The sequence below is a fragment of the Dama dama genome, chromosome 12, assembly GCF_033118175.1.
Source record: "Dama dama isolate Ldn47 chromosome 12, ASM3311817v1, whole genome shotgun sequence".
Classification (NCBI taxonomy): domain Eukaryota; kingdom Metazoa; phylum Chordata; class Mammalia; order Artiodactyla; family Cervidae; genus Dama; species Dama dama.
In genome coordinates this window covers 18,300,714-18,315,373 of record NC_083692.1, presented here as the reverse complement: position 1 = coordinate 18,315,373, position 14,660 = coordinate 18,300,714, and the positions used below count along the sequence as shown (strand labels likewise).

The 14,660-nt window shown below is 38.8% G+C and overlaps 1 protein-coding gene across 13 annotated transcripts in view; it reads left to right on the top strand.

Annotated features, from left to right (window-relative positions):
- Nucleotides 1-14,660, top strand: part of LIN52 (lin-52 DREAM MuvB core complex component) — a 109,188-nt gene that overhangs the window by 63,638 nt on the left and 30,890 nt on the right. The window contains exon 6 of one of the 13 annotated variants that reach the window (XM_061156674.1): nt 10,831-11,145. The exons of the other annotated variants lie outside the window; for them this stretch is intronic. Coding sequence (XP_061012657.1) covers nt 10,831-10,959 — 129 coding nt within the window. The 3' untranslated portion in view covers nt 10,960-11,145. Of the gene's footprint in view, nt 1-10,830; nt 11,146-14,660 lie in introns of those variants that run through there. 13 annotated transcript variants of the gene reach the window in all.

Below are 14,660 nucleotides of genomic sequence, written 5' to 3'. Positions count from 1 at the left end.
TTTTAGTTTAATATGTATGTGTGTATTTGTGTGTGTATGTTGGGGAATTTCCCATTGTAATTATAATAGTTATTAACATCTTGAATGGAGATGACATTTTCTAGAGAATATGTTTAATAGCTAAATATATACTAAATATATTTTTGCTATTCCTGTGAAGTAGAAACAAATAATATTTTAAAAATATATGAAAAATTTAAATTTATTAATGTGTTTATATTTCAAAGATATTATTGATCTTTTAAAATCTTCTCTTATAAAAATATAAAAGTTACTTATGTTTTGGCCACTTTCTAATTTAGTTTATAAATTGCCACTTTCTGTTTTTTTAATTAATTTAAAATTTTAGAACACTTTAAGATATGAAAATCATAAAAGGGTGTTCCCATATAACCCATACCTAGTTTCCTCTATTATGGTTATTGTGGTACATTTGTTACAAGTAATGAACTTTCCTTTTTCACTTTTTCCCATACTTTAATTCGGATTTCCCTATTTTGCCCTAATGTTTTTCTGTTTCAGGGTCTCTTCTAGGATGTCATAATTACATTTAGTCATAGCTCTTTGTTGGTTCCTCTGGCTGTGGCAGTTTCTCAGATTTTTTGCTGTTGATGACCTTGGCAGTTTTAAGGAGTACTGGTCAGGTACATTGTAGAGTGTCTGTCAGTCAGAATTTGATATTGTTCTCATGATTATGGTTTGCCTTTCACTTCATAGAGCAGATTATGTGGGGAGGTTGCTCTTATTCATAGTGAACTGTGTGAAGAAAGCAGAGCAGCATTTGAAAATATTGGCTGTGGATAACCCATAGAAAGATAGCATTAACAGCCTTCTTCACTGGTATTGAAACACTGGCTACATTTTTTAATTTTTTAAAATCATTTTTCTGAAGAAACTGTCCTGTAATTCTAGGTGAAAGCAAGAGTCTAGTTTACATGATCTGCTCATGTCCCATAAACAGTGTCTTTTGTAATTGCACCTATTGGGGCAGTTAGCATGGGTTTTAATGCTACTCGTAAGAGCTTTATTTAATCTGTATTGGCCTTTTAATTAGTAATGGGCAATTTTGTGCGAATTGCTGATTGATTAGAATTGTGGAAATTACACACAAAGCTGTTTTGTCACTGCAGCCTAGAACAGAACAGAATTAAAACAGGATCTGGCTCAGCTACTAATCTAAAAGGAATGCTCAAGAAGTTTTATTTTAGTGGTTTTGGTTTGTATTCAAGTCTGGTGTTGGTTTGAACTCTGAGAAGAAGGATTGTCTTTTAGCTCACTGAGATCCTCAGTTCTACTTCATTTAGGGCCACTTTTCTGCCAATCAACAAGCAGCGTCCCAGGGGTTGATTTTTGTTATGGTGGATTGTAATGGCTGCCTAGTGACAACATTTCCAACTCTTTTATGTAAACAGAAATCAATCAAATAAGTACTAATCCAAGGATTACGTGGATCCAAATCGCGTGGCCAAGAGGAGCCTCTGTGTGTACATCCCTGGCTCTTTGCCTTCTGGTGGCCAGCGGCCGTGGTCCTGAAGGCGCTGCTTGTGCTGCCGGTAAGAGTGCAGCGTGCTATGACCACAGCGCTCCTGCAGCTCCTGAATGGAATTCAAAAAGACACTTACATTTCCATAAATAAATTAGGAATTCAGTGGTTTCTTCGGGCTAATCAGGGCAGGCTGATAAACCTTGCTTGCTGTTTAATAAATGAATTGTGACTGATTACCTATTAATATGGACGCCTCAGGAATTCACCCAGGGGGAAGCAGAGCAGTGAAATAGAGAGGGGCATGGCCCCTTGGGAAATCAGGGCTTCATGTTTGCAGCTTAAATATCTCTGTGAAGTATCAATAAGGAGGTAATTGAATTTTGAACACAAACATGAGTGCCGGATGGATGAAAGGGGGAGGGGGATCTGAGCATCTCTTTTCTGCCCCTTCATTCTCCCCTCGCCTTTTCCTTAGAGACCACTCTAGTGAAGATAGATGCTAAATCCATTAAATAAAGATTAGACTCTGTCGTAGTAGAAAATGGCAGCTTAGCTAGATCCCCGGGCAAATTGGGGCCTTTTGCAATACAGAAAATTAAAATATACATTTTTAACAAGGGTGCCCTCTTCCTAGCAATAATGCCAGGCTAGCTTGTGGCGCTGGTGCCTCCTTCAGATTGGCTTTTGTTTGGGCAGATCACTTTCTCTTGTATTAATGCCAATCTTTTCTGTATTCCCGGAGCAGAAGAGGCTGGGTTTATTTATTTATTTTTAAAGCTTTAGTTGAGGCTTTTCCTCTAGCATCCTGCTTGCTTGTAATCAGAGGAGTGGGAAGGAGATTAGTGTCCCATGAATTGACGGTAGATAAATGTTCCCTCCCCTTAACTGGTGGGTCCAGAAGAGCCCAATCGCTTGTATCTCAGGGATGATTGGGGACTGTACAGACAAGAAAAAAAAAAAAAAAGGCTTACAGACTGAAATAAACATTGATGTTTTAGATGCGATTTTACTTGGCTTTATTTCCTCCTCTAGATAAGGTTATTGATTTGCTTTGTCCTCCTATTTTAAGCCAGATAAAGTCATATTAATGTGGGAAAAGAAGAATTGGCATTATTTGGTTACAGATCATAATACTTACCCCATTTTGAGCAATAACAAAAAACAAACATTAAGCCTTACATAGTGCTTTTTCTTTATGTGAATACCCAGGATTGCCTTTTTGGACTAACCCTTGTTTATGTGTCAGTCTACAGTTCTGATAACCCTTTCCTAAGGCTTCAGTCAATCAGTCAACAACTATTAATTGAGCATCTGTTAGTCGTGTGAACTTGTTAGTTGCCACGGTCAGTGGTGAAAAAGTATCCTCTACTATTGCAGATACTTCTTAAAAAACAAAGCCAGTTATGTCATACTTCTGCTTATTCTTTGTTCTTTGGCTCCTTGGGTCTTATAAGATAAAATGCACATTCCTCGGGCCTTCACAGAAAGACTTTGCTAACATCAACCTGGTTTTTCCAGTTTTATCTGGAAAACTACATAGCCGTTAAGGCCATTTCAAATCCCACCTTCTCCTTATAATGTCTCCCTGTTCCCTCAGGCAGAGTTAGTTTTTGTTATCACTCAGTGTGAGTTCCATAACTCAGGATTTCCTATGGAAGAAAAAATGTGTAACTTCTTAGTCTCAGTAATTAAGGATTTTGTGTATCATTTGCCATGTGGTTTTGCAAATGTTCCCAATTCTTTGTTTCAACTTCAGAGGTATCTTAATGATCAAATTTTCAATGATTTGTTCGTATGACACTTCACCTTATAATTTAACTTAGTTTAGCAGCAATTTTTAATGGTAAGGAGGAAGGAAGATGTCTGTCTGCTGTTCTTATCGTTGTTGTTTAGTTGCTAGGTCATGTCTGACTCTTCTGCAACCCCATGGACTGTAGCCCACCAGACTCCTCTGCCCAGGGGATTTGCCAGGCAAGAATACTGGAGTGGGTTGCCATTTCCTTCTCCAGGGGATCTTCCTGACTCAGGGGTCAAACTTGAATCGCCTGTATTCCTTACCAGGTGGATTCTTTACCACTGAGCCACCAGGGAAGCCCGTTCTTACCATTACTAAGCCTCAGCTTCATTATTGGCATGCCTGATGCTGAAGCTGAAGCTCCAATACTTTGGCCACCTGATGCCGGGAAAGATTGAGGGCAGGAGGAGAAGGGAGCTACAGAGGATGAGATGGTTGGATGACATCACCATCTCAATGGACATGAGTTTGAGCAAGCTCCAGGAGATGGTGAAGGACAGGGAAGCCTGGTGTGCTGCAGTCCATGGGGTCACAAAGAGTCGGACATGACTTAGCAACTGAACAACAACACCATCTTATTTATCTCCAGAGAACAGAAATCAAACTTATTTAACCTGATTGCCACAGTTTACAAATGGCCCTTACTGATTTTGAATGCTATTCCTCAAAGCCAAATAGCACAAAGTTTCAGAATTTTTTAGTTCTTCACATGTTGGAAGTTACATTGATGTTATACCCAGATGATTACAGTTTTCCTTCCATTTCTCTCTCACCTTTGCTTCCTGCCAGTTTGCTTGGCCCCAGAGTTCCTTCCAACCTTACTGACAACGCCTGTTTGTTGGGCCATGGAAGTGAGCATTTAAAGGCTCTTCATTCCTGGTGGTTAGATCTCAACTATTTTAGGTTTTAAGACTTATTGAATATTAACAGATTAATGCAAATTAAGTGTGTTTTCTCTTTGTACTAATACTTTTCAGTGTAGATTATATATTTTCATTTAATTATAAGAAATATTTCTTTTTTCTTTTTTTGGTTTTGCTGCATGGCTTGCAGGATCTTAGTTCCATGACCAGGGATTGATCCCATGCCCTTGACAGTGAAGCATAAAGTCCTAACCACTGAACCACCAGGGAAGTTCCTATAAGAATGATTTAATGCTAGGAATTCTGAGGTAAAACAGTCTCACCCAAATTATGCCTAAAATTTTCAAGTAAAATAAAGAATATTATTGACTTTATGCCTTTAAGAGAAGACTATCTTGGTAACTCCCTTTTCTAAAGTTTTCTGGTGAGCTTAGCATAATCTTCATTTAATAAATTATCTCTTTACTCTTTTATTTATATAGTCAGCCCTCCATATCCCTGGGTTCCATATCTGCAGATTCAACCAACCACAGATTGAAAATATTTAAAAAAATTTTTTTTCTAGGAAGTTCTAAAAAGTAAAACCTGAATTTGCTGCAACTGTTTATATAGTATTTATGTTGTATTCACAGCTATTTACATAGCATTCATACTATATTAGATATTTATATCTAGAGATGACATAAAGTATACAAGAGAAAGTGCATAGGTTTTATGCAGATATTACATCATTTTATATAAAAAACTTGAGCATCCACGGATTTTGGTGTCCTAAGGGGGTCCTGGAACCAATTCCTCAATGATACCCCTTGATGACCATACATAGCACAGTACCCTTAGAATTACCTGCAGTATAATGTTGCTACTTAGGCAGTTACTGATTTAAGCTTCTGTATGTGTGTAGGTAATGCTCAAGTGTCTCTCTTGTTCAGGAAGATGCTTTAGCTGTGGATTTTAACCTAAGAGTCCATGAATCTCCTGAAATTGTAAACAAAATTGGATGTGTGTACATATACATGTATACTTTTCTGCAGAAAGTATCCATGACTTTCACTAGATTTTTGTAAAGGTCTCCATTATGGGTTGAATTGTGTCCCCCTAATAAAGGTACATCAGAGTCCCAAAACCGTAGTATCTCAGTTCAGTTCAGTTTAGTCACTCAGTCATGTCCAGCTCTTTGTGACCCCATGGAATGCAGCATGCCAGGCTTCCCTGTCCATCACCAACTCCCAGAGACTGCTCAAACTCATATCCATTGAGTCAGTGATACCATCCAACCATCTTATCCTCTGTCTAGTATCTCCAAGTATGAACTTACTTGAACATAGGATCTTTACAGAGGTAATCAAGTTAAAATGAGGTCCCTAGGGTGGGTCCTAATCCAGTTTGACTGGTGTCCTTATAAAGGGGGGAAATTTAAACGGAGACACACATATATAGAGAGAAGATGATATGAAGAAACACAGGGAGGTGACAGCCGCCTAAAAGCTAAGGAGAAAGGCCTGGAGCAGATCCTTTCCTCACAGCCCTCTGAAGGAAGCTACCCTGCTGCCCTCTTGATCCAGCCTTCAGAACTGTGAGACAGTAGTTAAGCCACTCTGTGTGTGGTAGTTGGTTACCACAGCCCCAGCAAACCAATATACTGTGACTCAGGTTGCTTTTGTCTGCAAATTACAGAAAGCCCAATTACGATAGTTTAAAGGATAAAGGTGTTCTGTGTAACAAGAAGTCCAGAGATGCGTCATTTTTAGGGTTGGTTAATTCACTGACTCACCATTAGCATCAGAGACCACTGTTAGTTCCACCTTTCTGCTGTGCCATCTTTAATGTGTTGGATTCCTTCTTAGTTTGGCTTCCATCATATTTACTAGATGGCTACTACAGTTTTTGACATCATATACCAACAATAGGGGCTTCCTAGGTGGTACTAGCGGTAAAGAACCTGTCTGCCAGTACAGGAGACATAGGAGACACTGGTTTGAATCCCTGGGTCTGCAAGATCGCCTGGAGGAGGGCATGGCAACCCACTCCAGTATTCTTGTCCAGAAAATCCTGTGGACAGAGGAACTACTTACTGTCCATGGGGTCATAAAGAGCTGAACATGACTGAAGCGACTTAGCATGCACATGCGCACCGACAATAGTATCCTAAGGTAGAGAAGGGAATTGTGTCCCTCTGGGCCCCAATCTTATCAGTGAGAAAAACCACAGAAGCTCTGAAGGATATTTCCCCTCACATGCTGCTGAATGGCATTAGTCACATTCCTGTGCCTAAACGAATTTCTGTCAGGAGAAATGAGGCTAGCACGATTGGTTTGGATGGACCAGTAATGGTTCACCCTTGGGGACTGGGAAGGAACCCAGTCTCCCCTAAGCATATGATCACCCTGTACTTGAATAAAACCAGGGTTTTAATAACAAAAATGGGGGGAATGGTTATGAGTAGACAGCCACGTCTGCCAGTCTGTGACCCCCAAAAAGTTAAAAACCACTGGCTGGTTTTAAGACAGCTTCCTAAAGTGAGATACATAATCAGAGTTAAACTCTGTTTAAGTATCAGAGTACTGACCCATGTTTAAGAATTTCTAAGTTAATAGTAACTTCTGAAAGGGCTGTTTTGTTTTGTTTTTTTCTCCTTAATCATTCGGTATGATTATTTTGTACCTACTATGTAGATATGCTCTGCTGAGCACAGGGTTGTAGAGAAGAACATTCTGGTCCTGAGATAACAGTTTATTAGAGAGCACTCGGGAAAGTCACTTATCTCAGACAGGGTCAGAGAAAGTAATCCTAAGTAGTCTTTAAGGACGGGCAGGGAGTAGGTGGGGGTGAGGGTGGTGATTGCTGCCCCTAGTGGGTAAGGAATAGTCTGGGCCTAAGCAGCCATAAATGCAAAGGCCTGAGGCGTGCCACATTTGGCGAACAGCTAAGCAAACAGGAGATGAAGACGGAGACCACTGGGCCACCAGGGAAGTCGCTCTGTGTATTTGTAAATGTGCAAATCCACATATAAAGGAAGTTCTGGTATTCTTAACTGCTGGATGATAATAGCTGTGCGAAGGATTGTTTATAGATTCAAACACTCTTCTCTCTCTGAGTTTATAACCTCTATACATGGAAAGGAATTAGGTCCCCCAAGGAGGCTGCTGTTGTTAGCCCAGATAAAAATCTTTGTTTCTTCACTGTTAACTTCATATAGCCCATATGCATATGGAGGTCTTGAGATCACTAGGTGAAATTTATTTTTTATATTAATTATTCATAGTAAAGATAACGAGTTTACCTTTTGTACATCTTTCTCACTTTTCTAAGTCTCACTTTAGACCATACTGGTTTTTACAAATCCCTTCTAGTCTACTAAGTATTAATTAACTTACTCTTTACTTTCCCAAGCACTAATGGAAATACTGGATTATAACCAATCTAATACTCTCCAGACATTCTACCAGACACTTTCCTCAATGTGATTTAAAGCAGTTTATAATCACTCCTTGCGGTCTTGAGGCCAGTTTTCAATTCATGAGACTCATATATCCTGGCTAGTTTTAATTAATTTTGCAAGGAAGATGCCAGGAGAAGCAGTATTAAATGCTTTCTTATAATCAGGTTCTTTCATCTGTTGGGTTCTTGTCAGCCACTAATCTTGTAGTTTTATCACAGCAAAATCCAAAAGTTTTTCTGCAATAGTTTGTTCTTTACTCTTGCTCTTCAGTGCTTGGTACTCATGGTTTGAGGAACCTTATATTTATGGTTGTCTTACTGAGAATTGATGTTGGGGAATGTCTCTAGATTTGTAACAGTAATTCCTAGAATTCATTTTTTAACATTAGAATTTGAGAATCAGCTTTACTTGGCATCACATGCATTCTGTTTATTTGGTCTTTTGGGGTAATTGTATCAGCCAGAGTCTGGTCAGGAGTAATTTGAATAGGGAAATTTTTAAATAAAGAATTATTAACTAGTTGAAAGGTAGTTCACTTAAAGGGGTGAAAGAAGACCGTAAGGTGAGCAAGAAAGCTCCTACTCCACCTCCCTCGCCCTTTCACCCCAGGTGCAAGGATAGTGAACACAGAAGAACTTAGAGAGATGTCCTCAAGGCAGAGATTCAGACCTCTGAGGAAAGGACCTTCTGCCCACTGCCAGAGGGCACCCTGCTAGTGAATGCAGAAGCAGCTGCCCAGGAGGTGGTGAAAAATCTTAGCTTGGGGGCACTGAACTGAGGGCAGCCATTGGCAAGATGAATATTTCTGGAACACCCCCCACCTCCATGCCAACCTGCTTGTCCTGCACAGAAAAACCACACATTACAAGAAGGAAGCAGCTTCCCTGGTGGTGCTAGTGGTAAAGAATCTGCCTGCCAGTGCACAAAATGCATGAGGCACGGGTTTGATCCCTGGGTTGGGAAGATCCCTTGGAGTAGGAAGTGGCAATCTGCCCCAGTATTCTTGCCTGGAAAACTCCATGGACAGAGAAGCCCAGCAGACTACAGTCCATGGGGCTGCAAAGAGTCTCACATGACTGAGTGACTGAGCATAATAAGGAAGAAAAGTACCTTCTGGCAGTCTCCCACCTCTCTATTGGCAAGCTGAATGTCAGACCACTGGCAGAACATAGCCTGCTACAGAGTCCAGCACCGGTATTACCGAGAAGGGGAGTTAGGAGCCTAGAGGTAATAAGTGAATAACAGGCATGGAGAGTGAAAGCTTTGTGGAAAGTTAAATCTTACAAAGTAAATGATTTCATTTTGCCTCATGAATAGTTTTTGTCTTGTTAATAGATATTAATTTCTCTCAAAGTAGAGAACACCTGTAACTTTTGTAGTTGGCTGGGTAGCACTCACCACCTAGACAGTGCCATGTGAGCCAGTGATTGACCTAGCTATAAATGTCCTGTTAGCTACCTTTTACAAAGGGGTTTAATAAATATTTATCAATAGGTTTTAACAAACTACCCCCCCCCCGCAAAAAAAAATCTGATAGTAATTGGAAGACAAATCATGAATACGAAAAGAACATGACTGCCCCAACCTTTTAACCACTTTGAATTTTCCTAATTTTCTTTATGACTATCTTCTAATCATTTCATTTTTCTTGAGCTGTTATAATTCTCTCCCAGTTGTTTTTAGCCACCTTGAGCCTTCCTATTCTTGACTTCCTTTAGCAACCAATTATTATTGATGCTTGTTGTCCCAACTAAATTGTAAGAGCCTTGCTGTCTGGGACCATACTTCATGTTACTTTTGTATATTACAAACCGATAGTGTCCAAAAGCCTGTTAAATAGATGGAATCTTTTATTTATAAATGAGAAACAGAAACAGAGCCTTCAAATGGATACTTAGCCAGTTCATCTTCATTGCTACTTTTTCAGAAGCTATTTACTGTCTCTTGCTCTTTAAAGACTATAACTAACACTAGGAATGTAAAGACGGAACCAAGGTAGGAGTGGGGAGCATGACAAAACAGTTGGAATCATGGAGAAAGCTAGAAGTATCTATAGTGGAAAATAAATTTGGAAAGAGTGCTTCTAGGGTAATGATGATTTTAATGCACATATTTGTTGTCCTTCCCTTCCCAAACCCTCCCCCCCCAAAAAAAAATGTAATCCTGTAAAGAGAAAACAGAAAAGAGGTCAGCAACAGCAAAATTTTGGGAACTAGTAGGCATGTGAACCTAGGAGATCTAAGAAAAACAATTCTGAAGTGAGAAAAGCCAGAAAGGAAGCCAGTCTACACTTCACAATACTCCAAGAGGCTAAAGATTGGTACCAGGTGGAGGGAGGGATAGTTTAAATAGGGCAATTAATTAAAGTCTGTTTAAGAAGGAGTCAGATGCCCATGTCATCTGATTTATTCTACCCCACAGAAGATTAGAGCTTTATTTTCTAGAGATGGTAAAACAAAGTGGTTTCTCAACTGGAACCAGCCAAGGATGGAAGTTCTGTAGTGAACTGTGCCTGATGTATGCTGAGATTCCTCCCTTCCTCCACAGCCAGGCTTTCACCCTTCAGTCTGAAGGCTGGAAGAGACTGCTGGGAAATTTGATCAGCCCAGGAAGAATAAAAGCACTGATACAGAAAGTTACACAATTAAAAAGCCTGGGTCACACTGCAGTGAAGCTCAGTTGACATGCCCAGCTCCTATACTCAGAATTCTCAAATAGCTTTTTAGTCTTTTGTTCTTACACGTGAAAAAACAATCAAAGATTATCAACATTGGAGAAAAAAAAAAAAGACCTTAGACAGCAAATGGGAAAAAATCAACTAAGAGAAAGTAGCCCGTGCAACTCTGTCTAATTAATATTCTTAGACATAAGGTATTGCAAATGTAGTAAGAACAGATGCTATTAAAAAGGACCATACAGAGAACAGGAAAGAGCTCATGGAAATTTAAAAATATGATAGAAATGAAAAATACAAAAATTTTCAGAGTTAAAGTTAAGGAGATCTTCCAAAAACAGAGCAGGAATACATGAATGAAAGAGAAAAGAGAACCAATCTATCAGAGCCCAAAATCTGAATAATAAAAATTCTAGAAAGAGAGAAAAAGACAAAGGAAATCATTAATGAAATACTTCAAAAAAATTTTCCCCCAAATTGAAGAACAGTACATTTCTGGTCTGAAAGGTTGTGACAAGTACCACCAAAATAGATAAAAATAATCCAGGGTACATCATTTCATGATTTCAGAACTCTGAGGGAAAAGAGAAGATCCTGGAAGCTTCTAGAGAAGACGAAAAAGCAGGTTTCATACAAAGGATAGAAGTCAAAATGTCTTCAACATTGGGGACCATTGGAACAATGTCTTCAAAATTCTGAGGGAAATTATTTTCAACTTTGAATACCAAATCAAATGAAAAGATGAAATAAAGACATTTTTCCACATGGAAGATCTCAAAAAATTGACCTCCCATAGATTCTTAGGAAGAAGAAGACTATTGGAAGTCATGCACCAGCCAAACAAGGGAATAAGCCAAGAAAGAAGGTGACTCAGGACACAGAAACCAGATGAGAGAGGAGGAATCGAGGGTGATTGCTTTGCACCAGGCCTAGAGGACAGACCATCTTGGGGACTTCTTCAGGAAGATGAAATTGTTAAATTATGTGATACATCTTAATATCTTAAGATTGTGACAACAGGCAGTTACAGTCTGATAAATACACAGAAAACTAAGCAGCCTAAAAAACTCAGGGAAAACAAAAAATATGCAAGAAAGGAGAGGTAATCATAGTTTATTTTATGGCTTAGCTTTAAGTAGCTTTCATATAATCATAATAATGTAGAAAATGAATATTAATCTAGGTGAAGTTATATAACTCTCAGAAGATAGGAGATAGATGCTTGTATTGTGAAGAGTTAAGGTGGAAGGATGGGAAAAAGAAGTCAATCATCACTTTCTATATTGGGAGAAGTCTGTAGATAATGCCCCAAATCGAAAAATCGAGAAATAGTAATACAGGCATCTTATTTAATCATGTAAAGACAAAGGTAATATAAAACAATTGGCTAAATAGCGTAAAAATGGTTCCCACTGAGGACTACAGTTTTTCATAACAAACCTTATAGATTTGATTTTTTTGAGACTTGTACATGTATAACTTCAGTTTTTTAAAAAAATAGGTTAATCATTAAAAATAGATGGAATATATAGTAGAAAGGACAGAGACTATGTTGTAACATTTAGAGAGAGAAAGCTAAGTAATGTTTAATAGGAAAATAAGTGGAAACCAAAACAGGAAATGTGTATGAATAGGCCAAATATAAAGGATCTATACTTCCGTTTGCTGATGAAAAGGAAGCTAATTACTTTGAATGAAAATGTGATTCCTTACATATTTTCAGTTTTTGTGTTATAAAATCACATGCCCAAACTTACTATAATCCAAAATAACTAATTCACAGTTTTAGGGTAAGAAGCAATTGTATTTCTACCCCATCATGAGAAATAGAACCCAAAACTCACACCCTTAGCAATAAATTGGTGACACAATTTAATTAGGAGTTTCATTCCTTTCCATCTTTCTCCCCTTGATATAAGTGGTACTTTTCTAAGTAGTTAGTTGGATTACAGTCCAGTTGGGAAAAAGAAATAAATTTTATGCTAATTTCCATTATTAGGGTCTTCATTTTAAATATTGACCTCTGGTAACTGGTAGGTTTTGGTGGGTGGAATTTTACTTTTTAACATGTCATTGAACTGTACATTTAACACTAGGTCTGGGTGATCTCTCTGGGGAGAATGGAATTGATGGATCCTTTTCCTGTCAGTCCCTGATGACCTGTCAGGAGAGCAGGTGTTGCTGGGATGGCTCATGTATTCAGGAGTCATAGTGCAAATCTGATCAAGGCGTATATTTCCAAAACCACTCAGGCTAGTGTCTCTCATGGGGAAGAAGCCAATGTTGGCTTCCTATGCTTTAAAAAAAAATGAAAAAGAAAGAAAGAAAAACTAATTATCAACCTACAGCAAATGTCATTCAACTCAAATCCCTGAAGGATAAAGGCGTAGGTGACAAATGTTCCTGGAGAGAGAGTTGAGCTGTCACTTGTCTTCTTAATGGATCATCCATGTTTGGCTGTAGAATCACATGCTGTTTCTCCTTATTGTGTGTTTTATCTGAAGAATTACTGAATATCTGCAAGTACAAAAGAATTGCACAATTTCTATAAACCTCTTGGGTTTGAACAGAACCTTAGTGTCAAGAAAGATGATAAGGGGTTAGTTTTATTACTCTTAAAGTATTCAAGGAACAGCTGTCATAGTCTTTCCTAAAACAACAACAAATAATACACCTATTTTTCCTTACTTTTGATTAGGTTCATTACATCCCATTTGGTCTGCATTGACTAAACAAGGGCATTTATCCATGTCCTGTTCCAGAGGACAGTTAGGAACAATGGGGAGAAGTTAGAAAGAGGCTTGTTAGCTTTGTTTTTGCCACAGTATTAAAGGATATACTTTGCAAATGTCCAGAAATTAAATGGACTCTCTAGAAGTAGCAGGTTTCCCATCATGGGGAACTCTCAGGCAGAGCTCTGCAACCAGCTCTAGGATATTACCAGATACTGTTTAGAATTAGGTGATCTCTATTCAACAGTTAAGAGTTAAGGATTCTGTTCACAATTATCAATTGAGCTTATTCTATGCTCTATGCTTTGGACACTGTTAGATTCTAGGGCCTCAAAAATAAGGTAGACATCTGTGAATAAGTCATCTCCCAGGGAATGACATGCATGTAATTAAACAATTGTAGGTCAGTGTAACAGAGAAGGCAATGGCAACCCACTCCAGTACTCTTGCCTGGAAGCTCCCATGGACGGAGGAGCCTGGTAGGCTGCAGTCCATGGGGTCGCTAAGAGTCGGACACGACTGAGCGACTTCACATTCACTTTTCACTTTCATGTATTGGAGAAGGAAATGGCAACCCACTCCAGTGTTCTTGCCTGGAGAATTCCAGGGATCAGGGAGCCTGGTGGGCTGCCATCTATGGGGTCGCACAGAGTCAGACACGACTTAGCACAAAGCGACTTAGCAGCAGCAATAGCAGCAGTTCAGTGTAAAAGAAGTTTGTGGTTCATGGCTGACATGAAGAAGGGAATAAACAACTCTGCCTGTCTGTGATTTCATAGAAGAGAGACACTTGAATCTGAGTCTTGAAGAGTGCTTAAAAAATTGCCAGATGGATATAAAACAATATAGGAATACAGAAGAAACTATGGGCCACTCTAAGTAATTTGGATAGTATACCTAGGCACAGAGGTATGAATTCAGATGGTACACTTAAGGAAATGCCAGTGTCCCTGTGTACCTGGAGTGATAGGAGACTAGCAGGAGATGACATTGTCCCTGACCAAGCTCCGTGAGTGACAGTACCTTTTCTGAATTAGTCATCATTGTATCCATATTTCCTAGCACGTAATGTTAATAAATGCTTAGTAAAAATCTGATGAACAAGCAAATATAGAGGTAGACAGGGACCTCGTAAACATGAAAGACGACTTAAAGACTATTCTGAAGATCATTGGAAGTGATTGAAGATTTCTTTTTAAACAGAAATAATATGGTTAGATTTGGCTGTAGAAAAGTTACTTTAGCTGTCATGTGGAGAGTGATTTTTTAAGAGAGTGAAGTTGAGATTGGGAGATCAGTTAGTTTATCAGTAATAATGCAGGGATGAGATGGAGAAGACCTAAACTAAAGCAGTGGTGAGGCAATAAATGTGACTGAAATGAGACTTTTGGGTTAGAGACTCAGCAAGATTTGGTGACAAGTTCAAGTTGGGAGTGAATGGATCCAGCATGATCTTCCCAGGTTTCTAATATGGGTGACTTGGTAGATTTGCTCCCATTGCCTACAGTTGGGATGCAGAAGATAAAGGAAGTTTGAAGGGGAGAGATAAATAAAACCAGTCTTTAACTTCCTGTTGTGGCAGTTTTGAGATACTATTCTGATTTCCTTTTTTTTTTTTTTTTTGAGTATAGCTTCTAGGGCACCAACATTTTGCTTATAATATAACAA